A 27,712-nucleotide genomic window follows, 5' to 3' on the forward strand; every position below is an offset into this window, starting at 1 on the left:
CTTCCGCCATCCCTCGGCTCCCTGCGGCATTCACCAGGGGTGTTAAAAATCGCCGTCAGGGGCAGCGAGCCCCTGAGGCGTTGAATAGGGGGAGAGGAAGGGCTGGCAGCGAATGCTCCAGCCCTCCGGAACCCTGCGACTGTGCAGTGAATCCTAAACAGGATTTGCTGCACATAGCGATAATTCTCATTGAATAGTGGCCTGTGAATGCTCTCGCCTGTACATAGCATATTCAAACTGTAATTAATATTCATATTTCTGGTTACCCAGGAGATGGCTAATTTCATGCAGACATGTAAAAGTTGGGTATTTCCAAGGATATATACATTATTTACATATTTGCCACATATACTGTAGATGCAAAATGATCATTTTTGCAAATACAAGCCCTATAGAGTACTATACACTAGTAGAGTGCATATAGTAGACAAGCAGCTCATCCACATCTTCTGCAATCTTCAGTATGCAGGATGTTTTATGGACACGAAGACCAGTTTCCGCCTTGCAACACTTTGCCAGTATTGGTTTCTTTAAGCAGAGTAACACGGAATACAGGGACTTATTCTGGTTCACTCTTAGAGGCAAATTCCTTCTCAAATGGACAAAACCATGTGCACTGCAGGTGGGGCAGATATAACATGTGCAGATAGAATTAGATTTGGGTGAGTTATTTTTTTTCTGTGCAGGGAAAATACTGACTGATTTATTTATACACTGCAATATAGATCTGACTTTGAAGAAAAACCCCACCCAAATCTAATTTTATCTGCACATGTTATACCTGTCCCACCTGCAGTGCACATGGTTTTGTCCATTTGAGAAGGAATTTGCCTCTAAGAGTGAACCAGAATAAGGCCCACAGTGTGCGCTACTAAGTTAGGCTTACCATTCTATCACTTTAAGTTGGGACACTCATGACTTACACAGTATAGGTGGCTGGCTTCCTTCAAACATTTCACCTGTTTTAATCCATTTAAAATTGTTGATACCAGAATTGTGACATGACTGACCACAGAGGCCTTGATCAGTACAGATAGCAGGAGAGGGATGCGCCATGCATGAATGGGTGTGGTCTTACACCAGTACACTTATTGACATCTGTTTATACTGTAGAAAGCATGTTATAGGAAGGGTTGGAGCTATATTTGCTAAATAAAACCTTTAACCCCTTCCCGACACATGACGTATATATACGTCATGTGTCGGTTGCGGGGGAATCAAGCCAGCTCACGGAGTGAGCTGGCTTGAAAGAGAGCAGGTAATGGCTGTATATTACAGCCAGGCACCTGCTCTCACGGCCACGAGCGGCGAGTTCGCCGATCGTGGCCGTTTAACCCTTTAAGCACCGCGGGCAAAGCGCCCGCAGTGCTTAAATAGCTGATCGGAGGGGGGTCGCCCCCCTCCGGCGCCGATCGGGGCCCCCCGCGGCGAGATCGGAGGGTGCCGATCGGTTGCCATGGTAGCCAGGGGTCTAATGTAGACCCCTGTGCTGGCCGTGTCAGTATTCCTATTACATCCTGCCTGAGGCAGGATGTAATAGAAAGTGCTGAAAATCACTATGTTCAGCCATAGAGCTCTATGGCTGAACCTAGTACAGGCGATCGCGCCCCCTAGTGGTCAAGTACACTAGGGGGCCTTGTAGTAAAAGTAAAAAAAAAAAAAAAAATAAGTTTAAAAATAAAAAAAAAATAAAAAAATATTAAAAGTTCAAATCACCCCCCTTTCCCCATTTCACAAATAAAAATAAATAAAAAATAAAAAAAATAAACATATTTGGTATCGCCGTGTTCCTAAAAGTCCGATCTATTAAAATATAACATTAGTTATCCCGCACGGTTAAAGGCGTAAACGGAAAATAATTCCAAACGCCAAAACTACGTTTTTTGGTCGCATCGCGTACCCAAAAAAAAATAACTAAAAGAGATCAGAAAGTCGCCCATATCCCATAATGGTATTAATTAAAAAGTACACTTCAGCCCGCAAAAAATGAGCCCTCACCCAGGTCCGTAGGTGGAAAAATAAAAAAGTTATAAGCCGCAGAACATGGCGACGCGACGCAAATTAGAAAAACCGTAAAAGTTGCTATTTTTTTTTTAGTGGTAAAACATAACGAAAACTATATAAGTTTGGTATCACCAGAATCGTAACGACCCATAGAATAAAGATAACCCATCATTTTAAACGAACTATGAACTCCAAAAAAAGCGTAACCAGCGCAAAATTGTGGAATGGCGTTTTTTTTTTTTTTTTACCCCACATTGAATTATTTCCTGATTCCCCAGAATATTATACGGTATAGTAAATGGTACCATTACAAAGTACAACTTGTCCCGCAAAAAAAAAGCCCTCGTGTCTATATAGCCGGAAAATTAAAAAAGTTACGCTTATTTGAACGCAAGGAGGAAAAAAAAAAAAAATTAACAAAAAAGGCAATGTCGGGAAGGGGTTAACAATGTAGATTTAAGCTAGAACTCGCCCTTCATCAAGATACATATTGCTCTTTCTTTTGCCAAACTGGATAATCATGTGAGTTATGCTGTGTACACACGTTACAATTTGACATTCGATTTTGACTATATAGTCAAAATCTAATCGGGATGCATATACAGCATATGGAGATCGAACATGTTTTAACCTTTGTATCCTGATTCGATGCCGATGTGCGCTCCCGTTTAGCTGAAATCGAAAAGCCAAATAGACAGTGCAGCAATGACTTTAGAGGAATTTCCTTCCAACATCACAACTAATGTCTGTCAGCCCAGATTTTCTGTACACACTTGAACAATGTAAATGAAAGATGGAATGATCAGGTTCGGTCCTTCTTTACCATGCTACAGGTAGCTAGGGACTGCTGGAACTTGCATATCGGGCTACACACTGCCCCATATGCACCGTGGTGAGTAATATGTGCTTTACCGTTTACTTTAACCCCTTGAGTGCCAAGTGAATATGTCAAAATAGATGTGAAAATTGCCAAGCAAACCTTTTTATTCATCATCATGACCTGTAATGTTTACCTTTTATATAGGAAATGTAATCTTTTTTTTACACAGCGTTTGTCATTTAAGTTTATATAACAAATTGGAGCGACACTGGTATTTTAAGCAGATATTTTGAACATCTCTCACAAGAGATGTTGGCACTCAAAGGGTTAAATAAGGGCCACAAGCTTTAATCATGCTGTATATGACCATTGCTCATTGTTGGACCACAGAAAACAGTGTAACAATGCTTTGATCCATTCATGTGTATATAGTATATATTCAAGATGAACAAGTGTGGCTAAAATAATATATGTATTAGATATCCTAGTTGAACATTATAGTGTGCCCATGAATTACCCACAGCTGTTGTCCAGCCATTATCAGACCAGGAACATTTACAAATGTTTTACAGTACTCTAGATTCCAAGGCTAACTCAGCATTAGCAGCAGTCACTAAAAGCAGAGTTGCTTAGGCAACAGTAAAAGTGTTTTGCTATTCTCTATTGTAAAGAATCAGATGGGTTTGTCCTAACTATAGAATTGTGTTTGTTAATAAGGCATATCTTTTAAACCTGTTGACCAGTATTTGTCTACCTTTGCAGTTCTATAGGTTGCTTGTATTTTTTTTTATTATCACTGCAAAACTTTATTATTAATCCCATTTTTCTCTTTTTTAAAGTTTAAAAAAGAAGCTGAAATTTTGGAAAGAGTCCATATGTCACAGTTTGCATGAACGGACTTTGAATGAAGATCATCTAAAATCATGTTTCAGAATACAAAGATTTCCACAGACTTGGAAATATATGGCCGCTCACTCAAGAAAACAGAAACTTCACAATTCTCACATCACTTATTCTAAAGCCAAAGTTAAGAGAGATTTAAAAATCTCTCCTCTGTGTTTAGATTTGTGTCCTGGGGATGAGGCCGCGTCGTCAGCTGCCACAGATATTTCTTTGAAACCTCAGGCTTCTAAGATCTTCATGTCTGGCACAATCACAAAAGGAACAGACCGAAGTCTTACTGCAGCTGATGACATAGACAATATATTTTCATCAATTGGGATCTAGTGGACTCTCAGATTTCTTTCTAGAGGACTGGATAGACTGTTATACGAAGCAATGAATGTAAAATACTGTTTGCTGCAGTTTCTGTATATAATGTGGATTTATTTCATTTTGATTTAATCAGGGCAGACAAATAAATTAAGTTTGAGGTTAAAAAGTGTTTCCTTTGGGCAAATATGTAGAAATAAAAGATGTGCTCTTGTATTTGCATCTTGTATTGCTTTACCTTTGATTTAAGCATTTAGTGGAATTATGCAGAAATTACAATGACAAGTGTAAAAACAGAATTGAATTTTTTTATTTTGATTTAAAAAATAAACCAATTTTGACTAACAATCATTTTTCATTGTGACTTTAAATAGCACTTATACAATGCTAGCATTTTTCCTCTCCCGAACATAAAACAGCTTTAATTTGTGTCCACCCACTACATGTCCATTGCTCACCTACTAATACAGGCGGCATGAAATAGTGTCCTGTTTCTGTTGTCTGTGCTGTCATTGGAAGAGGCTGCAGTACTGCTAACAAATTAGGAGGTTACTATTCTTATATCTGTGTACCACCAATTTGAAGCATGCCTCTTCAGGGACATGAGTTCTTCAGCAATTCAGCACAGGGCCATTTCCTTTCAAAATAAACATCTGCTTGTAATGGTTTCTTTGGATTAAATGCCATTAGTGGAATCCCACCTGAAAGCTTTTGCTAAGTTTTTAACCTCAACCCTAAATCACCCATGCTGAAGCTTAACTGTAACCCCTCCCCCGACCCTCTACGTATAACAGTAATTCTTAACGTTGGCATTTTGATGTGTTGTTGTCCCGTCACCGGTATTGGGAGCATCGGGATTTTGGCTGCTGGTTGCATCCTGTATTTTTAGTCTTGGAAATTTCGTAATCACACATTTTTACATTTTTGTTTACAAACAAATAGAGAAAGTGAATTGTGTGTCCAAAAAATAAGATTCATTAATACTGATTTTTTAAAAAATAATTCTACTTCTAATCCTCAATTCCCAGTAAAAAAAAAAAAAATGAAGGTAACTGATGTTATTCACAGATATACATGGACTGTTTAATTCAAGTATTTCACATTAAATCTACATTTTCTAAGCAGCCAAGTCCAAATACAAAGTATTGTATTTTCTATCTCAGGTTTCTGTATTTTACTTGAATGCTCAGTTTGTGTTATTGAACAAGAACATAGTTAGAAATCAGCCCAGATTGTGTGTACACACTGGAACGATGTTAACGAAGGACTAAAAACTCATGTTCCGGCCTTCATTCGCATACTACAGGATGCTACTATGAAATTGTTAGGTTCCATGTGCAGCACATCAAACCTGATGACGTCCCTAGTGACCACAGACACTTGCCATATGGGGTAAACACACACACTGCCATCAGACCGGATGACAAATTACTCACTGGTTACTCAACATTAGAGCTTTTTCGTGTCCCAGGGCAGTGACAGTACATGTACATTCACAGACATAGGGGCTTCCACTTTGGATAACCAATTTATAATAATTCCTTTTCTAATACATAGAACCCATGGCAGACAAATGCCAACACAGAAATGCCCAATATATTAAACTCCTAATTTGTTTCTATTACACATTGAGAATGATTGTTATTAGAGCTACATGTATTGTTAGTTATATGTACAGCAGGCATGTCCAAAGTCGGGCCCGGGGGCCAATTGCGGCCCGTGCTGTCATTTCAAGCGGCCCGCAGCCTCCAGCTGGAAGCGGGCAGAGCATCAGATGTGGGAAGCACAGGACACTAAAGGTGGGGCCCCGGCGAGCGCGCCTTTTCCTTGCTGTCTGCTGCAGTGAGGAGGTGCCGGCCGCCACAGACAGATGTGTTTGGCATCCTACCCCTGCTGCTGCAATCGTATATCATTCTACTCCACGATCACAGTGACAGCAGTGTTTGGGGAGGGGGCAGCAAGGGGGAAGCTTGCTCCCTTAACATGCAGAGCGGAGGATGTCAGCAGCGGGAGCCTAAGCATCGCCTGTCCTTGCAGTGCCTGCTTTGTCTCTCCTTCCTCTGGCTCACACAGTGAATGGGAGCAGAGTGGGGTACATAGTGAATGGGGGTTATACAGTGAATGGGAGTCATACAGTGAAGGAGGGTCAGGCTTGGGGACATACATTGAATGGAGACATTGATGGACAGGCTGGAGGACAGAGTGAATGGGTGCAGAGTGGGGGACATACAGTGAAGGAGGGGCAGGCTGGGGGACATACAGTGAAGGGGCAGGCTGGGGGACATAGAGTGAATGAGGGCAGAGTGGGGGACCATTCTGATGATTCAAAGAATGTTAGGCTTAATGGTTGGCCCCTACACATTTACACTTCACCAAATCTGGCCCACGTCGCAAAAAGTTTGGACACCCCTGATGTACAGGTTTGAAATCCTGTATTTAGAATCCTTGGTACTTTCTGTATAAGAAACTGCATCAGGCCATGTTCCTCTCAGTAAACAGATCTGATGGCTGCCGCCTCTGGTGCTTTTTTTGCAATATTATTGGCTACAGCGTGGCCCTGCCCCTAGCTCCAGACAGTGACAAAGGTGGGGCTGAGCTCTGAGTTGCCTCACTTCTGGTCTCTTCCTGACAGTCCCGTATTGTGAAAGTATGTATATTTTTCTTTATAGGCTCTTACATGGCTAGATAGTTCTGGACCAAATTTACCACACATTCCCTTCATTATCTAACCTAAAAAAACTCAGGGTTTACAAAAAAAATCTACCCCTTACCGGTACCACGGCCAGGTATCTTCTTCAAACCACATAAAATTCAGTGGTTTGTTTGTTTGTCAAGCTATGAATTTGGGTACCTACAGTATGCACCGATTGGGCTAAAACCAATGTGAGGTGGTCAGTTGTATGCCTGCATGTTTTAGCTGGAGAGAGGGGAGTGTCTCAGTAGGTCCTCATTGCAAAATGGATCAGTAGCATTTTGTCCCAGGGAGTCGGGGAATGCCACTAGATTGTTCTGGATGAAAGTCATAGACCTTAAATAACCATACTGTAACTCAACAAATTAAATTAACTGACAAAAATGGAGGTGGGATGACTAGAAATGTTGTGTACCGAAAAGCCTTGGAATACCATCATTCACAAAAGGAAAACGTTAATCCCATCTTGCAGCGGAAATGTGATTCTAAAACAACATAAAGGAAAGCTTGGGATCAGGGCTAGTGACAACATCCCAAAACAATAACACTGGTGAACCACCTCGTGTGTGTTGGAAGAGCTACGAATTATTTTTAATATGTTGCCATTCATAACTGAACATATGTAAACCCTGGCAATGCCGTTACTTCAGCTAGTTTGGCTATGAAATTGATTTGAATAATACAAAGATGTCAGTTCTAATTATTTTATGGTATGGAGTATGACAGGTGAGGCTCAGCCTATATCACTGCATGAAACTAGAAACAAAGGCCTAATGCAGTGGTTGCTAACTTAGGTCCTAAAGTACCCCCAACAGTTCACATTTTCCAGGTCACGCAGCAGGTGCACTCATTACTTACGGACACATTTAAAAGATCCACAGGTGGAGCTAATTATTTCTCTTGCGATCCATGAACTGTTAGGGGTACTTGACGAACCACTGGTGAAATGGATCTGCATATGTTCAAATTATGGCAGAAAATGAACACAACAATTAAAAATATATAAATTTAATAGTATGAATGTAATCTTTATTAACATTCTATAAAATTCTTAAATGTAGAAGGCACCGGTTCTCAAACTGTGGGTCCTGACCCCAAAAGTGGGTCCCGACCTTCTCAGCATGGGGTCGCGACTACATGTTGCTGCCTGTCAGGCTGATGACTTTTCTAATCTCAGTCAGTGATTCAATTGGTTGTCTGTTATTTTAGACTCCTCCCATCATTTTGTGGCTCCCCAATGCTGCCATGTATGTGCTGTCTGCTGACTACTCGTGTGATGTGATGACCTTCTGCAGTAACTTGCTGGGGTCCTGTAATTATTTTTATTGTCTAATGGGTCCCAGAGCAAAATAGTTTGAGGACCCCTGATATAAGGTAACCAAGGGATAGCAAAGTTCACTGTAATAATTACAAAATTATGAGCCTGATTAGCAATTTTAATAATATTAAGAGATTCAGAGGCCATTTCAAGTACGTTTCCTTTACGGAAAAGCAAATGTGACCATCTACAATATGAAATCTAAAATTCAAGTGACACCATCAAAGTTGTGACCACATCTGAATCAGGCCGTGTGTTCCTAACAGTATAGTTTCTGCACTTGGGTATACTGCCACAGAAATATTCCGCTGTTCACCAGTTCAATAAAGGAGCTATTTGTAAGGGGGGTGGGTTGAGGGGTTACCTGAGGGAAGAGTTTTTCACACTGACTTGTATAAATTTAGGTTGATTTTGTATAAGAGATTTCACCTATATTAAGCCACCATTTTGTGTAAAAGATTCATGTACTTGTTTTATTCAGAGGCATAATAATCTACGGTACTTATGTATTATCTGGGCTCCCATGTTAAATGCACCCCATTTTTTCATACCCTTACTATCCAATTACGCATGGAGTTGATTTTATATAGTGTGGCGAGCGCAGCGAGCCCCGCGAGGGTACGCGGTGTAATAAGAAAAACGGGAGCCCAGATATTACATAAGTACCTAATCTACAATACTTCATATTTTAGTAAACATATCTAGCCCCTGAAACAATCCCATATATGTATATAATTTCTACTGAATAATACAGGGTATGTAAAATAAACACTTTCAGTACTTTATAGAAACCAAATAATTTATATAGTCTGTAATGTGCCGCCGCTATTTCCAACGTGGGAAATAGCGGCGGCTCCCTATTTAATGCTGACAGCATTGATGCGGGATCACGGCAGAACGGGCCCGACTTCAGACGGGCCCATTCTGCCGATAACGCCCGTGGATTGTCGTTATCCGGGCCGCAGATCAACAATCCACTGCCTTTTTTGCGGCCACGCCCCCTTTGCACCCATCGGCAGGCGGGACATGGAATCGACATTATGGGGTCGATGTGACCGTAAACGGGCCAGGATCATGGCTGTCTGCGGGGATCGACAGCCGTGATCCCAGATTGCATACACCCCTTTGACTATATCAATATTACTCTTGTTTATATAAGACATTGAAAGTGTATTTTATAGCAACCTTGTGTATAAAACTATAGCACATACTGTATGATGACATACTGCATAATGACAAACCCACTTTACATTCTAGGTACCACCTAATATATATATATATATATGCAGTTTGTATATATTGTGAATAATTTGTTTTGTATATATTATTTCGTTCAAGTCTAAACCAGAGGATTAATTCAACTTTATACACCAATCTTTATATCCTGTCATATTGTCAGCCGTCTTGTGTTAGGTAGGTGTATTATAGAGTCCTTATTGATCCTTCTGTGATCTTGCTGAATCTCAGTTCTTTATTTTTTCATCAAGGTCAAATCCTCCATTTGATTGTGCATAAGGTGACTCCATTTTGTCTTCCACCTCAACTCTTTTTCCACATGCACATATCTTTTTGGAAATTTGGTAGCCTAGGAGTAAAAACTTTTACATGTTAACAGTAAAATACACTGATTCTCAATTTCATTGACTATCAGATTTAATCATAATTAAATCTTAAATTAAAGTTCAATTCCTTGCAAATAAATTGTGTGTGGTGAGAGGTGCAAGATGTTATGCCGTTGCCTGCCTTAAAATGCTGCTTCAAAGCACACCCTTAAATTAGAATTGGATTGACCCCTTAAACTGCAAACACAGTTGAAAAGTAGAACAATTATTGCTGATCATATTATAGAAAAGCACCAATTACTTTATTTGCAGTAGCAATTTATATGGAAGTTGAACACTGACAAAAACTTATGTTGGTGTCAGATGCGCTATTTATTATTCCTTATATGTGTCCACATATACCTATTCTGAAATCCACAGATTACGCAAATAAGCTACGGAAAAAATCGCAAAAATCAAATTTTTGACCCCTGTTTTGTGGTTTAAAAATGGTAAAAACTAATTTTAGAAAAAATAACCCAGAGAAATTGTTGTCCAGAAGTGAAATGAGGACCATTTTTAATTTTGGTACATTACACCCTGGAGGGCTGAGGTAAAATGGTTTCTTTAAGATATATTTTTATATTTTATTTGATTGTATCATTTAACTATTACCTGTATACTGTATTAATTGTATAAAATATATGGGTGTGGCATTCCATTAAATTGAACACATAGAATTCCTGGATCATGAATCAATTTACCAGATTTCTTAGGTGGAACGCACGTCCATTTATATTAAGTTTTATTTCCGCTCTTTTGACCCGCTCTATGGGTCTAGTCATGTGATGCGCCCTTAACTTCTTCCGCCTTCCTGAATGGATGATGACGCACAAACGCGCGGTTACTTCTGAATACGGAAAATCTCTGATAGCCGAATCCTGACAGTCTCCTTTTATTATTTCTATACCAGGATGTGAATTATGTTTCATCTAACATCTGTGTCCATTATGGATCACAGTTTTATTATCGTTCCTTGTTCTAACACCTTTATAATATATGGGTATCTACTTCTGGCGGAAGTCTTTGCATTCCAGGAAAGTGGAACGCATGCCACTCAATTATCTCAATTAGACCATAGCTGTTTTATACAAACTCTCTATGCAGTATGGATTATGTATGAAGTTAAGTGAAATAGGACACTTTCATTTCTTTGTTGTATGAGGCCCATAAATGTATGTTTTCGGTATAATTATGCCCAGGACGATTAATGATTCAAACCACACCCAGGAAGGGGAGGATATCTCCCACTCTGGGTATAAAAGTAGCACCGATCAGACCCAAAATTGACACCTTGAGAAAGACTTCAGTGTTAAAACGCGTTGGTATTTTTATTCAATTTTCAGGAGGCATTCCCCACTATTGTAGTGAAGCTATCTGTGGTGAGTCAATTGTGGTGCCCTTTTTGCTCCCCGGTATTTGATATTCACCAACGATTCCATCTGCGGGAAAGTACCTTCTGTTTTACTATATTTTTTATACCAATAAAATACCCCAAAAGTTTTTTAACCTGCTTGGTGTCGGCTTCTTGTGTCTGGAGAAAGAAACCGTGATAGGAGGATATATCATTGAGATGAAGAAAGAACACGTGAGCATTAATTTTAATAGATACCTTTATATGTCTTTGCTGTCATTATGAATGTAAGCCTACTGTAAGCATCCGTTTATAAATACGGCACAAAGGGTGATCCCGTAAGGACTAACATCAAGAAGACCCCACTAGAGAGAGTTTTATTCCACTTGAAGACTATTGTCAAAGACTTTGTTTTATTACAAACAGTATTACACTATGTACATTTTTTCTTCTTTTTTATATATGAAATACATCAGAGGATTATAGAGTGAACACAACAGTACAAAAAGTATGTGCAGCACACTTTTTGTACTGTGCAATACGATGCCCGCGGGGCCTTTACTCTCTCTGCATATGTTACATCTGCCCCACCTGCAGTGTATATGGTTTTGTCCATTTGAATTTGCTATTGCGAGTGAAACAGAATAAGGGCCAATATCTGTACTGTACTGTACTGTATGTTCTATGCATTTATTTAAAAAATCATCAGTTACAACTCTTTACCTTTTTTTGTGTAGACTCACCTATTAAGAATAGAATAGCTATCAGGATTTGAAAGATACTGTATATCAAAGGGAACGTGAATATCAAACCCAGCTGCTCAGGTGTAAATGAGAGTTGTACAATGGTAGAGCACAGCTGGGTGTTCTGCATTCCAGTTTCCAGCGCTACAGTCCGACACCTGTGTTGTAAATAAAGATTCTTCATTTTTAATGGGCTCATATAACAATGATTACATTTAATATCTATCTATCTATCTATCTATCTATCTATCTATCTATCTATCTATCTATCTATCTATCTATCTATCTATCTATCTATGTCTAGTGTCTGTGTCACTGAAACACTGCCACCTGTTGGCAGCAAGTGAAACTACATCTCTTTCTCTCACATAGCTACCTTACTAGCTTTCGAAGCATTTGTTTCGGGCATGCTTACTAGTCTTATATATATATAACAATTGTTCTATAAATGAAGATGACAGAAGCTAATATAGAATGTGTTTAACAGTTGTCCAATGTTTCTGTTCTCTAGGCCAGTGGTCGCCTCTGGGTGTGTTTACCCTCTGCAACATTTTTATTACATATCATATATTATCTTGCCCATATAAATAAATATGCCTAGCTTTATTTCTCCATTATAAAATCTAAATATACAGGAGAAATATATTTAAATTAGGTATAAATTAACTAGTGCAGACAACTCTACCTCAGGAAAATAACCTGTATTCTTTTTGTTTAGGGAGGCCAATCCCGGGATTGGGATCGGCAGGATCCCGGGATTCGGCCAAAATCGTTGAAGCTTTCAATCCTGGGATTTCGGGATTCGTACCCCAGTGAAAAATTAACTTTTTTTTTTAAAGCCAGGCAGCGCTGAGCACTTTAGAATAATGGCTCAGATGCTGCCCGGCTGACTGCTACGTACGGACCCGGGACCCCCCGGTGGCCGATTGGTTCCGCTGTCACTGTGTGCTGTGCTGTGATGACAGGCATGATGGCGCCCAGGCTGCGCAGCGTGACCCCGTCCGCCGCCATGCCTGTCAGTGCACTGCAGCACACTGTCGCTCAGCCACATGCCCGCTGTGCTGCTACCACCTGCCCGCCCGGCCGCTTGAGATGGATGGATGGATGGACCACTCTGGCTGCTGCCTGTCACCACTACCTCTGTAAGTGACAGTGCAGTGCAGGGGGATGGGGAAGAGTGGCAGGCGGGGCGGAGTTAGAGGGCATTTATATTGATATTTGGGGGGCGGGTCATTTTTTTTTTTATTAGGGAGGCCGGTACTTGTTTAGTTTCACAGCGGCAGCATGGCCGCCGTGAACTTCCGGGTACTGCGCTCACCAAACTAAAATAAACTAAATTAACTCTATGCCAACGTAGATAGTTCATATCCCTACTATCCTCATTGGCATAGAGTTCATTCTAGATAACATGGCGAGCGCAGCGTGGGCGAGCCCCGCAAGGGAACTCAGACGCATGGCCGCTGCCGCCGTGAAACTAAACAAGTACCGGGAGGCCAATCCCGGGAGGCCCGGGATCCTGGGATTGAGCGTTTTTCAATCCTGAATCCCGGGATTGAAAAAATGCCCTGGGATTGGTATCCCTAACCCTGAGTAGATCCAATAGATCCAGTGATAGATGTCCGCTCTTGTTTAATATAACACTGTTGACCTGTTTATCAGGGGGGGGGGGGGGGGGTGTGAGAGAGAGAGAGAGAGAGAGAGAGATGCACATACCTGCTCCATGTTAGATTAGACATACATGCCAGGGCAAAGCCAATTATAAAACCAACACATGGGAAGATAGTTCCTACAATCCACAGCTTTGGATCAATGATCCAGGATCCCTTGTACAGTACTCCACCAACAACAGCAATAGCAACGATGAGAATACCTCCTGTAACAGATCCCACCTGCAATACAACAATACTGCATCTTTAATTTCCAACACAGATGGAATTTATGGCCTTATTCAGGTTAGTATGTAAACTAGATGATATGCAGCCTGATTGACAGAAGGTGGCCATTTGGGAGTGGGGAAGGAGTGACATTGGACAGCTTTTCTAAAAACGGGTGTTTCATCTTGTTTTCTTGAATGCCAATGCCAGTGTCTACATCTTTCAATGCAGATATACTTGCCTCTGCTAAGGATCGGAGACAGCCAATCTGTACAACGTGAAGATGGGTCATATGACCAATGGTTTGCAGACTAATCCAATTCTGCATCCTCAGATGCAACAGCACGTCATAGAGCCAGACGGGGACATATATATACACACAATACTCCTCGAGTTGCGTTAGCATAATTTAGCAGTTGGGGCTGTGACAACTGCCATAGCTGATAGTGCTTACCATACTAGGATGAATCAGGCCATAAGGGTCAGATTCAGCAAAACAATAAAGCAAGTAACTTTGGGAGTGGTGTTCGGGGCTTGTGCATGCATGCAAACCCCGAGAGTGAATGGCTGGTAAGTTTCACACTTGCCGGGCTGTTCGCTATGGGAAGGTACTCAACTCTGGCTCCTCTAGGAATAAATGACCTGTTGTGAAATTGTGCTGGTGAGGCTACTTCCCCTGCATGGGACAGGGGAAGAAGCATCATGTGAGGTGGGGACTGAAGATGAACCAAAATCAAACCACACACCGACAGTTAAGAAGTGGAAGAATGTCTAAAATCATATGTTGCCTATGGTTACTACTTTTAATGTGTAAGGTGCGCCAAGAAGCTCTTAGACAGCCGGGTTCCCCGGCTGTCTTCTTTAGCAATGCACTGCAGGCAGGGACAGACAAGGGCAAAGTGAGCGGACGGAGGCGGAACCGTTCCACCTCCAAAATGGAACTGACGGAACTCACTTTAACCCCTGGATATAGGGATCCCAGCTTTTCCTCCTTCCCACCTTATAAACTTATAGTTTAAATCTGATATACACAATATACACAATTGGTTTGAATTGAATATACACAATCCATACATACCAACATAACCTATTCCAAGAGTGACAAAATGCTCCCTACCTGGACTTCCTTCTTAAGTTATTATTGCAATCACCTGTGTTGAATCACCTTTCTTATCAATGAAATAGTCCAACACAAGTGGTGCCGATTATACATTATATTAAGAGTGAATTCCAGGTAGAGAGCATTACTTTCTCCTGGAATGGGTCATTTTGGTAGAAATGCACAGCGGAGGCATAAGTTCATCTGAGTTGTCCGGAGGCAAGCTGGAATTAGGTGCCCCCCCCCCATCTCATATATGTTGTGTGTCAACAGTCACCTGTGTGTATCATCTCAGAGTCCAGCAGGATTGCTTGCTGCAGAGCAGGATGAGTGGTACCAGACAGGAACCATCCTGTCCCTGATTGCAGATGTTAGCAGGGCTCCTGGTATAGATTTAGAACTGCATGTGTGCCCCACATGTGCTGCTTTACATGCAGGTGCCCCTTCAGGACTTGGAGCCTGGAGGCTGGATCCGCCATTGCCTCTGGGAATTACGCCCCTGATGCACACCCTAATATAACCCCCTTACCCCCATCCACAAACACACACCTTCCACCGGGGCCTCCCTGTCTTAAATGCCCTGTAATGATTTGGACCTGCATTCTTCCAGGGGGGTTAATCAGAACTTTGTGGGCCCCATATACACATATTGAAGGGGCTAGTGTTGCAATAATTCTTGCGAGACACATCTCTGCAACAGTTAGTATTTTTATGCCTAGTCCAGTTTCTGATCCACAGTAGTGCCACAGTTAATAATATGCAATATGATAGTGCCCTAGTTTATTTTATGAACCATTGTAGTTCCCTAGTTTACATGAAGTCATATTGTATGGCTTCCAGTACATATAATGCCACAAAGTATCTCCAATTCACATTATGATATTGTGAGCTGATGTACTAAGGTGATACATTTATCATGCCAGTGATAGGGATGCCAGTGATTCAAATCCTGACATCGGAATCCCAACAGGCAGCTACAACACCGGCGCTAGAATTCCAACATCACTGGAGATGCCGATGCTGGAACCTCGACAACCGGCATCCTTGGATTAGGCCCTAAATGATTAAATTAATCACTTTACTTATTGCTAATATATCTTGCTTTTTATATAAAATTGGTGGACTCGCAGCCAGAATAAGGGCCTATGTAACCACAGCTGCTTAAGAGGGGAGGGGAGATCCACGGGACATCAGCGGTTCTGCTGCAGCCTCTGACCACGCGTTATTTAAATTTTGCTATTCAATTAGTTTGCCTTATGATGGACAAGGTTTCATAGATATTGTCTGTTTGTGGTTTATTTGTTTGATTTATTTCCTTGAACCTACTGTATATATAAAGAGCAGAATGACAGTGACCCACGAGTAGGGTGGCCAATCCCGGGATCGGGATCGGCGGGATCCCGGGATTTGGCCCTAAAAAGTCCGGGATTTCAATCCCGGGATTGGAGTATCCAATCCCGGGATTTCGGTATTAGACTGCGCATGCGCAGTCTAATACCGAGCAGCGTCTGAACACTCGCTCAGACGCTGCCCGACTGTTCCAGACCCCTGCGTGCGGCCTGCGCAGCGTGACGGTCACGCTGTGCAGGCCACGCACACCGCCCACAGTGTCGCTCCTCCTGCCCGCCCGCCCCCACCTCTTCTCCAGCGCCGGCCAGCCCGCCCCTTCACCGACGCCGGCCCACCCGCGCCTTCCTCCCGGCTGCAGTGATGATATGAGGAGGTGCACGAGCCCGACGGCACCGTGCACCTCAGAACCCACACCACTCCCGGCCGCCCGCCTGCCAATGTAAGTAAATCTGCGGGTCGGCCGGTGTGGGGGTGGGTGTAGGGCACATTTTTCAATCCCGGGATTGAAAAAATGCCCCGGGATTGGCATCCCTACCCACGAGGTATGTTTTCTGTCTTAATCACTGGAACACTAACACTTTGTCACCTACTAACCCTATAATGCAACTTAATATTCTAGAGGCGCTGATGCATTTTTCCAACAATGAAAATTAGGGAATTATCACAAGATGATTTGTCGAATCCACTACTTTTGACCATGGTTTTGCAATGCTAAATCTGTTAAAGTCATTGGGGCAGATGTATTAAGCCTTAACAAGAGATAAATCCAATGGTGATAAGGAGAGATAAACGTCCAGCCAATCACCTGCTAACTGCCAAGTTACAGCCTGTGTTTGAAAAAAGTCAGTAAGGAGCTGATTGGCTGGACGTTTATCTCTCTTTATCACCCTTGCATTTATCTCTTGTTAAGGCTTAATACATCTGCCCCATTAACTGACTGTAAACCAGTCATATATATATATATATATATATATATAAAAATATATATATATATATCTCTATAGCCATCCTGATTTTTTTACCTTAACAAAAACACAAAATATGCCCCAAGAAACAGAGATGATTTTGACAGGCTATCTTGTCTGTCATCCTATTATTAAAATAAAGTGAACAGCCAACCCTATCATTAGTCCCAGACAACTAGGAATACAGTTGTCTGGGGCTCCCTAAAAATACAGGCCCCTGCAATTGAGGAATACCATGGAATGGCAAAGTAGTAATGGCTCTTTTCTGGTGTCCCTTACTAAAGGATTAAGCTACCAGGTTGATGAATAAGATATGTATACACTATAATCAATTAAATGTATGTAAATTATTCAAATATTATAGTATACCGTATGTGCTCATTAGATATACTGTATATGCAGTGTATGCCACTGTATTTTCCAAAATAAGAATATTGCTCCCTTTATAAACAATAATAATATTTAGCCTTATTATTGATAATTAATATCCATGCCATTTTAAATTATAAGTTTATTAATATTAATAATAATAATAATAATAATAATAATAATAAGCCCCAAAAATATTGTCTGTACAACAATGAGTACTACTTACCTTTCTAGATCGTCCTTTTTATTTTTTGATCCAATGTCCAAAGGATTAGAAAAACACAAATGGACCAGCCGGCTTAGTAAAGCTTTCCAAATAATATGAGTACATTTTTGGAAACCTGACCACGAGCGTCCAATTGACAGTGGTATTTCCATGTGCTGGCATAGATCTACATTAAGAAATATGGCCTGCATATTTATGTATAATTTTAATTATTTTTTACTTTGTCTTTCATACCTTTAATATGATCTTTGCCTGTTTGGGCCATTTAAAGTTTACAAACATTCCAATTCCAACAGGAACTACTAGAGTTGCCAAAGAAATGCCTAGGATAAAAGAGATTTTTTTTTATAGAAGCATAGTTTTATATTTACTTAATATTAACAGTAACTATAGTACACACACACACACACACACACACACACACACACACACACACACACACACACACACACACACACACACACACACACACGATTATGCAATAAAGTACATTTATACTTATTTCTATTGGTTCATGCAGTTACCCTCTGGTCTACTATTGTAGCTTTTAGTTTGTAAGTGAGGAACATGGAATCTCCCCGCCTACAAACTTAACACTCCATTAATGGACTGTAAAGTAACTGCATGAACCTATAGAGATTAGTCCACTTGGTCACATGTTTTAAAGTCCCATACACATTAGAGGATATTGCAAAAGATATTGCTCAGAAAGGGGCTTCTGAGTGATATATTTTAAAATGTCCTCTATTATGTACACGCACTATCATTAACAATGCATGCTCCCTCTCGAAATGACCAACACGGTTTACATTTTATATACGGTGATGCGGATCACGTATCAATGCTCAACCATCGCTATGCTTTAACCGGAGTTGCCATGTTAAGTTTCCTTTTATTTCATAGACACTCTATGGTCATTGTTTGTATATGTTTGTGGAAAATTAGAAAATGGAGAATTGCTCCTCACTTAACACTTTTATGTCTGTTATAACCTCTGTTTGTAATAACTGCAATACGTGAGGATCAATAAAACATATTTGGAAAAAAAGACAATGCATGCTCCCACACATTGTTAACAAACCCTGCCGTTAGCTGACATGCAGGTCAATTTGTCTCTATAGCCAATGACCTGCTTGTTCAGCGTGTCCCTGTGACATCGCTGAACGATATAGTTTACTAATATCATGCAGTGTGTAAACTCAATTTCAGCCACCCATGGCCTATAATATTAACTATAGTATATATCAGAGGATCGTAAACGCGGTCCTCAAGGCACCCCAATGGTCCAGGTTTTAGGTATATCCATGGCTCAGCACAGATGGTTAAATCAGACTGACTGAATTACTAATTAAGTCACCTGTGGCCAAGCATGGATATAGTTAATACCTGGGCCATTGGGGTGCCTTGAGGACCGCGTTTTGGAAACCTCTGGTATATAGTATAGTGCAGTGGTCTCCAACCTTTTTTGGGACGTGAGCTACTCGAGACAAAATAAACCGCCTGAAGAGCTACCAAAGTAAAAAAAAAAAAATAATCTGCATAATAACCGAAAAATGCCCCATACACATTATGCCACACACTGTAATTAACATTATGCCACATACTGCAATGCCCCAGAAACAATATGCCACACACTGCAATGTCTAATATTTCACATACATACCTCCCAACACTGAAGGTAGAGAAGGGACATCTAGCAAGATGTGCAATATAATGACTGCCCCCTGTGCAATCTTCATTGTACCCCCACCGATCAGCTGAACAGAGACTGGACATCTGATTAGTAGAGGGGGGCTCCAAGAGCGGTTAGGCTCCAAGCGCTTGGGCGGCGGCGAGGTTGGACATCTGAGCGGCTGGGGACCAGGTGGCTGAGTGGCGTGGGGAGGGGGGTGGGGTGGAGGGAGCTGGCTTTGGGCTCCTCAGATCATCAGGGCCTGGCGCAGCTGTCCCCTTTAAACCCCTCCCTCCACCTGTCACCAGGCCTGATGTCAGAAACTATGGTACACACATAGAATACATACACACACACACACACATATATATATATATATATATATATATACATACATACATACATATACACACACACACACACACACACACAAACATGCATAAATGCACACACATATATAGAACACAGACATACACATGACACAATCATGTAGTGCACACACTATTACACTGACAGAGGGAGGATGCCACAGCAGCTGTCATTGCTGACAGTCTGCTTGTCTGGACCATGGCCGTTTTAGGGTGGGATGTTCTAACATCTGCAGCCCAGCTCCGCTACACAGGTGAGGGGGGGGGGGGTGGCGGGGGTCGGTGCGGGGCGGCGGTGGGTCGCGGTAGAAGCCTATAGGCTTCTATGGGGCATCGCCAGCTTTTGCTGGAAAAACCCGCGGTAAAGGCTTCTATGGGGCATCGCCAGCTTTTGCTGGAATACCATGCTGGAATACCCCGCGGATGTTTAGAGCATCCCAAAATGCTGTAAAAACCCAGATAACGGGGTTTTTATTGCATTTTTTGCATAATCTTTAAGCCTCTCGCCTCTTTCCAGTATTAAAAGAAACAAATAGAAAACAATTGCTTGCCTATGTTTGTGTCTGCCGGGCTGCGGGGGAGCGGAGTGTCTGGGCAGCAGAGGCTGTGTGGGTGGGGGAACGTGGTGTCTATTGTCCGGGGATAAGATGGCTGTGGAGGAGATGAGTTGCTGGGCGGCTGAGCGGGGGAGGGACAGACGCTAGAGGTCATGTTTCACCTCTAGCATCTGACAATGAGCACAGCACTGCAGCGCTTCCCGGAAGTGCCGGTAGCGCTTAGCGCTGTGCTCCCTGTCAGATGCTATGGGTGAAATATGACCTCTAGCATCTGTCTCAGGGGAAGGAGGTGGCGGCAGGCGATGGGGGGAAGGGCAGGCGGACGCAGAGTGGTAGAGCCACCCGGATCGCTTCCGCGAGCTACCAGTAGCTCGTGAGCTACCACTGGTATAGTGTTTATGATGTAAAATGTACAGTATATGTATATGGATGTGTATATGCACTAGAGAAAAACCAAAACAGTATATGTGTACTGAGGTATAGGTCAAAAATAGTGTGTATACATTAGTGACCAGGGCAGTGGAGAAGATGCTAGAAGCTTTGTGTCCCACCTGTCAATCATCCAGTGTGAGGTTGTGTGATTGCCAGTGGGCGGGGCTTGAGCCTAGTGGCAAATCCTCTGAGGGAGCAGACCTCTGGGCTGCCCGAGTCATCACTCGAAGGAGAGCTATGCTGTAAATGTAGTGGCAGCAAAGAGTTGGAGAAGAGATGCCAGTAAAATCAATGAGGAGAATGTGCAGGATGACCAGCAATGATCACCTGATGACTGTGAGCGCAGAAGGCAGCTAAGGTCTAGCCGGTGCTGAGGTGCTGGAGTTCCAAAGCAGAGAGGAGCTCTGTGTAGTTTTAGTGAAAAAAGACAATTTCAGCAGTCTGCTAAAGGAGTGGACTTATGGGAGTAGCTGCATCCGAGGATCACAGATACACTGACAACTACAATAACTATGTCAACCGCAGCAGATCCTACATTTTGTATGTCTGTAAGCCTTATGCAGGAGTTGGGGCACTAATAACCATGGGCACTAATATTGATGTTAGATTTGCTCCTATCACAGCATTCACAGTTCTAGGAAGGCTTTTCACATAGAATCATCCAGATTTATAGAACATACAACACTGTGCAAAGTGTTGGGCAGGTATGGCAAAATTGCTGTAAGGTGAGAATGCTTCCAAAAAGAAAAGTGAAATGGTTTATTTTTACCTATTAACAAAATGCTTATTGAATGATCAGAAGAAAAATCTAAATCAAATCAATATTTGGTGTGACCACCCTTTACCTTCAAAACAGCATACATTGTTATAGGAATACTTGCATACAGTTTGGATAGAACTCAGTAGGGAGAATATTCCAAACATATTGGAGAACTAACCAGAGATCCTCTGTGGATGTGGGCTTTCACATATCCATCTGTTTCTTCATGTAATCCTAGACAGACTCCATGATGTTGAGATCAGGGCTCTGTGGGGCATATCATTACTTCCAGGACTCCTCGTTCTCCTTTACGCTGAAGATAGTTCTTATTGACATTGTCTGTATGTTTGGGGCTCATTGTCCTGCTGTAAAATATTTTTTGAAATGGCTCCTTGATGTTATTGCATTTCTCAGCATAGAGAACACCATTAATCCTGACCAAATCCCGAACTCCAAATGCAGTCCCAAACTTCCATGGAACCTCCACCATTCTTCATTGTTGCCTGTAGACACTCATTAATGTTCAGCTCCCTAGCCTTTTGGCAAATAAAATGCCCTCTGTTATAGCCAAATATTTAACATTTTGACTCATCACATGCTGCCATTTTTCTTCATACAAGTTCCTATGCTTTGTTCATAGTTGAGTCGCTTGGCCTTGTTTCCATGTCAAAGTTATGGCTTTTTGGATGTAATTCATGATGTGTCTTTCATCTCATGTACTAAGGCCCTTATTCAGATTAATTTGCAATGTTTTGCAACTGTGTATGCGCATAATCAGTTATGTGCATGTGCAGCCACTGTGTGCGAGTGGCCACGAAGAATAGATTACTTGCTGGCACTTGCACACATCAGTGCGGGCGGGGGTTTGTGGGCCAAGGGATTCGCTGGGCGTTGCCATGAAAATGCTGGGCAATGCATGGTAATTCTTCAATGGCGTGGATGTCAGCTACCTGCAAGCTTCCCGTACAGGCACTCACGGATGTAAGAGACCATAGAGGTGTCACATTTGCGAGCGCTTGAAAAATCATTCGATGGTACACGACCATTGAATGATTTTGGGCCTGTATGCAAGGCTGCAAATGGCAAATGCAAGTATGCAAGTCATCCATTCGCATGCCCGCAAGTAGTAGCACTGCGCGAGGAAGGGGGGCAGGCAGCTGTGCGTGCGGCAGGCAGTGACTGGTGGACTCTCAAGCCTGCAAAATTCGCAGACTTGCGAGTCAACCAGAATAAGGGCCCAAGTTTCTTTGGCTGACCACTGCGTTTATAATCCATATATCAACCATAAGAGCTTCATAAGAGCTTGAACAGCACATCTTGTAACTCCAGTCTGCTTTGAAATGTTTGCCTGGGAGAGACCTGATGCAGTATAACTACCTTGTATCTTGTTGCTGTGCTCAGTCTTGCCACGATGTATGACCTGTGACATGAAACTGTTTTCCACAAACTCAGCTTTGTAGCAGAGTTTGGCTGTACCTTACCCAGTTTTAAACATAACACAGCTGTTTCTGGGTCAGTTTATGACTGTACAGTATTTCAACCTAAATATGAAAATGATAATAATTGTCACCCGTTTGGTATGATTTGTTAATCATACACCTTTCTATAATCCTACAAAATCCCTGACTTCTGTTCTGAAGGTAAAGGGGGGTAATGCCAAATATTGATTTAATTTAGATTTCCCTTCTGTTCATAAACTTTACATTTTGTTAATTGATAAAAATAAACTATCAACACTTCAATTTTAGAAAGTATCCTTAAGGTCCATATACACTGGGCGACTATGCCCAGCGTGTATGGACAGCGATGATCGCGTTCATCGCTGGGAGGGAAAGCCGCTCAGTGCATACACACTGAGCGCTTTCCCCCTGCCTGGCGCCGACGGAGGGGGAGGACAGCTTTGCATAGCGCAGCGCTATGCAAAGCTGCCCTCAAAGCCACTCATCTGCTGGTATTACCAGCAGATGAACGGCTTTCCCGGCGATGATGCGGGAGCACGCAGCAGCACTCACCACTCATCACCGGAGTATACACACTGGGTGGCTTTGAGAAGAAAGCCATTCAAACCTGCTGTTTTGAGCGACTTTCAGCTCAAAGTCGCCCAATGTGTATGGGCCTTTACTTTGCAGTCGTTTTTTTAATTTGTTTCTCACACCAGTCTAAAACTTTTAACATTGTGTATTGTTGAAGGGGTACTCTTTACCTAGGACGGCGCCCATCGCGGGCATCGCGTCTATCGTATGCACTAAAGTAACGGGTGCGACGCGACCGACGCGATGCCCGCGATTTCCCATAGGGATCAATGTTAAATTTTTCAATGGACCCGATTTTTCACTTCAATGCCTCAATGCCCGCGATTTTGCCATAGGAAACAATGTTAAATAGGCCACAGAGCCCAAATAGGCATCCTTAGCAGTGAAATGTCCCCTACAATTTTTAACGCCACCCCACGATCCACGCGAACCCGAAGCGTGGCGAGCGGCGGCGGTACGCGTCCTCCGACCTTTTCATACCCCCACTATCCACGTTGGCGTGGAGTTGAGAATAGAATAGTGTGGCGAGCGCAGCGAGCCACCGAGCCCGAAGCGTGGCGAGCGCAGCGAGCCCCGCGAGGGGACGCGGATACCTGTGAAGCCCGCGTTTACCTGTGAAGGTATCCGCGTCCGCTCGCCACACTATTCTATTCTCAACTCCACGCCCTAGTGGATAGTGGGGGTATGAAAAGGTCGGAGGACGCGCTACCGCCGCCCCTCGCGGCTTCGCTGCGCTCGCCACGCTTCGGGTTCGCGTGGATCGTGGGGTGGCGTTAAAAATTGTGGGGGACATTTCACTGCTAAGGATGCCTATTTGGGCTCTGTGGCCCATTTAACATTGTTTCCTATGGCAAAATCGCGGGCATTGAGGCATTGAACTGAAAAATCGGGTGCATTGAAAAATTTAACATTGATCCCTATGGGAAATCGCGGGCATTGCGTCGGTCGCGTCGCACCCGTTACTTTAGTGCATACGATAGACGCGATGCCCGCGATTTTTTACACCCGATGACCGCGATGGACATCGTGGGCGCCGTGCTAGGTAAAGAGTACCGTTGAAGGTGTACACACTGGGCGATATAATAAACGACATCTCTCAGAAGTGCCAAAATTACCCATAAATGTTTGATACCAAACCAAATATAGCCCATAAGGTTTCATACATCTCCACCTTAGCAAGGTTGGGCATTTATTTTGTGTGATAAGCTCAGAGAAAACCAGTACCACGTTGAAAGTTCCTGAACACTTCAGTATGACTGCCAATCAGTGGCGGATTTAATCTATTTACCCCAGCAAAAGCCATCACTGGGAGAGTTAGCAAGTGAGTGAGCAAGCAGCCGATACAGCCCATAAAAGCCAGGGTTTGTGCATGAGCAATCAAGCCACCGCTTGCGTGCATCCACTGGTCATGGCGCCTGTCATCTTAAACCTAGAAGGGTTCAAGAAGCCATCTTAGCATTCCCAGCTGCCTGAGCCCTATTTCCATGCATCTGCACAAGGACTTCCAAAACCAAATAATCTTTTTTCATTTTACATTTACTTTATGAACCTTCCTATTCCAGTTTTGCACGCTGCAATGCTTTACAATAATATTTCACATGCTTTGTATTTTTATACAAAATGACCTGTATTTACACATTAAATATGCTTATACTTTAATCAGAACTTTTATCATTTAGAAACGGTGCCACTGCAATGACAAGTAATCAGTATGCTAAGGTGATATCCTTACCCCTTACTGCCTTAATTTAACTAAATCAATAACCAATCAGTTGTAATAATAAATACCTTTATCTACGCTATGTATCACCTGCACTTGTTTCTACCATTTTGTAAAGCAATTGCAAAGTACACTTAAAAAATGACCACCGGAGTAACACAAGTTAGCAATGTGCTTACACGGCACATTACAAGGAAGCAGAGTTTACGAGATTCCAAGTCCATCAGTGTCAAACAGAAGGTAAAGCAGTCAGGTATGAACTGGTAAATGTGTTACTGGTCTTCCTCTCTCGATTGTGCTGCAATAGTTATCTTTTGGACTTTCTGCTGAATTATTTTTGTTTGAAGTGCATTTAAATGTTGTTATTCTTTCATATAGAATCTATATTATAGATGCAATAACCACCAGCTATTATACTTGCCTGTCTTTAAAAATGGCAACAATATCATTACATTTTCTTGTATACATAATACGTTGTGCCTGTAAATATGCATAATCTTTATGATATTGAAAGACAAAGGGACCGATTCAGAGGTGCACTGAAGTTAGTAGCCAGTACACTGCGTGTATGGAACTACATCCAGCTATTCACCCGTATGCTGATTTATAGGCATCTGTGTCCTTATCCATACATCTGATCACATACAGTAGCTGTCATCACTATCAGCGTGCACTAGCAGTGACTCTACCTTTCCACCTCTCAAGATGCTGCTTAGTTATGCCCTGGCCCAGCAAAAGGGAGTATAAATGATACACCCATCCTGGGCCCCAAGGTACAGAAGGGCCCTGATGTTCAGTGAGGCACAAAACAGGGCAGCTGTACCTAAATTTGATTTACACCATCTGTCCTATGCCACACAACTAGCCCCCAAAATACACATAACAATGCTGGCCAGGGTTTATGCGCCATAGTGATGCATGACATCATTACCTGCTACACTGTGCCTGTGCCGGTTCTTCTGCCTGACTCGCTTCCTCTCTGCTGCCAAGGCTACTAATTACAATAATATTTATGTATAAAACATCTTTCATGGGTTCAACTTTGGGGGGGGAAAGGGAGGGAGAGAGCCCCCAGAGACATAGATCTCGGGGCTACGGCATATTAGTTCTGCAATGTCTTGGTCTACAGTCAAAAGGTCAACCACTATTGGTCGAAAGGGTCAAAAGGTCGACCTGGTCAAAATGTCAACAGTTATATGGTCGACATGGTCAAAAGGTCAACATAAAAAAGGTTTACATGAGTTTTTCATGTTTTTTGTGTCTATGTCGACATTGGTCTGTATGGACACTGTCTTGGTGTACCGCATCCCCTCGCATGTAGTTCTTTTTCATGTCGACCTTTTGACCATGTCGCCATTCTGAATGTTGACCTTTTTACCATGTCGTTCTTTTCACTGTCTACTAATAATTGTTGACCTTTTGATTGTCAACCTAGACATTCAAAAGGTCTTTGAATCACACACTATAAATCTACAGCTATCAAAATGTAGATTAGTCTGCTTGTAAAGACAGCATACAAGATCTCTGTAAATATAGAGTATAGAGGGGGGGAGGGGGGGTCGCACTGGACTACCTCTGTAGTCCTTCTTACTCACTTTGAAACCTTGAGACATAGAAATGTAGAAACCCCATTCAGTGGTGGATTAAGGAGTGATTGGTGCAGCATCTACAGTAGCAGTGGAACCTTATATGTCAATAAAGGTGTCGACTTTCAAAATGAAGTGACCAATGACGGCTTCTTCTCAGATCAACGATGCAGCATCGGATTACCATCCCCAACATTGGGCACACCATATTCACTGTAAAAAAGGTGGTGAAGCCATATAATCTGTATAATCCATATAATCTGTATTGGAAGAGGCAGTCCTTGGTTTCCTGACCACAGCTGTCATCATTAGTATTGGGATTAGCACCCACTCCATGCTGGTGAAAAAGATCAGTCATAAGCAGTTGCTCCATCTGTTGTACATCTGAGGTTGATGTGAGGCACCAAAGGTAGGCGCCTGTGTTCATAGAACTTCTAAGAAGTCCTTAAGGTGCCCATACACGGTACAATTATTGTATACAATACTATATACAATATGTCATCTCATCGCATTGCATAGGTTTTGCAATGCAATGAGATGAGATCTAGTACAAAAAGTATGCATCTCATTGCACATAACAATTGTACCGTGTATGGGCACCTTTAGAATAGTTTTGCAAGCCTGCTTGGGCAAATGTGGCAGCTGTGAAGATGAGCACATTTGAATCACACACTATAAATCTACAGATATCAAATTGTAGATTAGTCTGCTTGTAAAGACAAAAAAAAATCCAAAATATATACAATACTTACCAATGCTGTCATAAGGTATTTGGATGGAATTTGAATCAACCCACTTTTTGGTGTAAATAAAGAGACACAGAGGCATCATTCCCAGTGCAAATAACGTAGAACAAGTTGTCATGCTTAAGCTGCAACAAAGGAGCAAATAAAAAGATCACTCAAAATTGTTGCAAGAACCTTGCGTCATTGGTAAATATGTGGAAATATGACAAAT

At 42.2% G+C, this 27,712-nt stretch overlaps 2 protein-coding genes across 2 annotated transcripts in view; one reads left to right on the plus strand and one right to left on the minus strand.

Moving 5' to 3' along the window:
• RMP64 (ribonuclease MRP subunit p64) overlaps window positions 1-4,351 on the plus strand; it is a 30,296-nt gene extending 25,945 nt beyond the window's left edge. Inside the window, exon 9 of the mRNA XM_083168653.1 lies at window positions 3,664-4,351. Within this exon, the coding sequence (XP_083024779.1) occupies window positions 3,664-4,051 (388 nt within the window). The 3' untranslated portion in view covers window positions 4,052-4,351. The remainder of the gene's footprint in view (window positions 1-3,663) is intronic.
• Window positions 4,352-9,509: 5,158 nt separating this feature from the next.
• Window positions 9,510-27,712, minus strand: part of LOC146058508 (ileal sodium/bile acid cotransporter-like) — a 30,801-nt gene continuing 12,598 nt past the window's right edge. The window contains exons 3-7 of the mRNA XM_083170795.1: window positions 27,508-27,626; window positions 17,862-17,950; window positions 13,458-13,633; window positions 11,745-11,902; window positions 9,510-9,631 (exon numbers count right to left, since the gene is read on the minus strand). Coding sequence (XP_083026921.1) covers window positions 9,510-9,631; window positions 11,745-11,902; window positions 13,458-13,633; window positions 17,862-17,950; window positions 27,508-27,626 — 664 coding nt within the window. The remainder of the gene's footprint in view (window positions 9,632-11,744; window positions 11,903-13,457; window positions 13,634-17,861; window positions 17,951-27,507; window positions 27,627-27,712) is intronic.

The sequence above is a fragment of the Crinia signifera genome, chromosome 2, assembly GCF_055691185.1.
Source record: "Crinia signifera chromosome 2, ASM5569118v1, whole genome shotgun sequence".
NCBI lineage: Eukaryota > Metazoa > Chordata > Amphibia > Anura > Myobatrachidae > Crinia > Crinia signifera.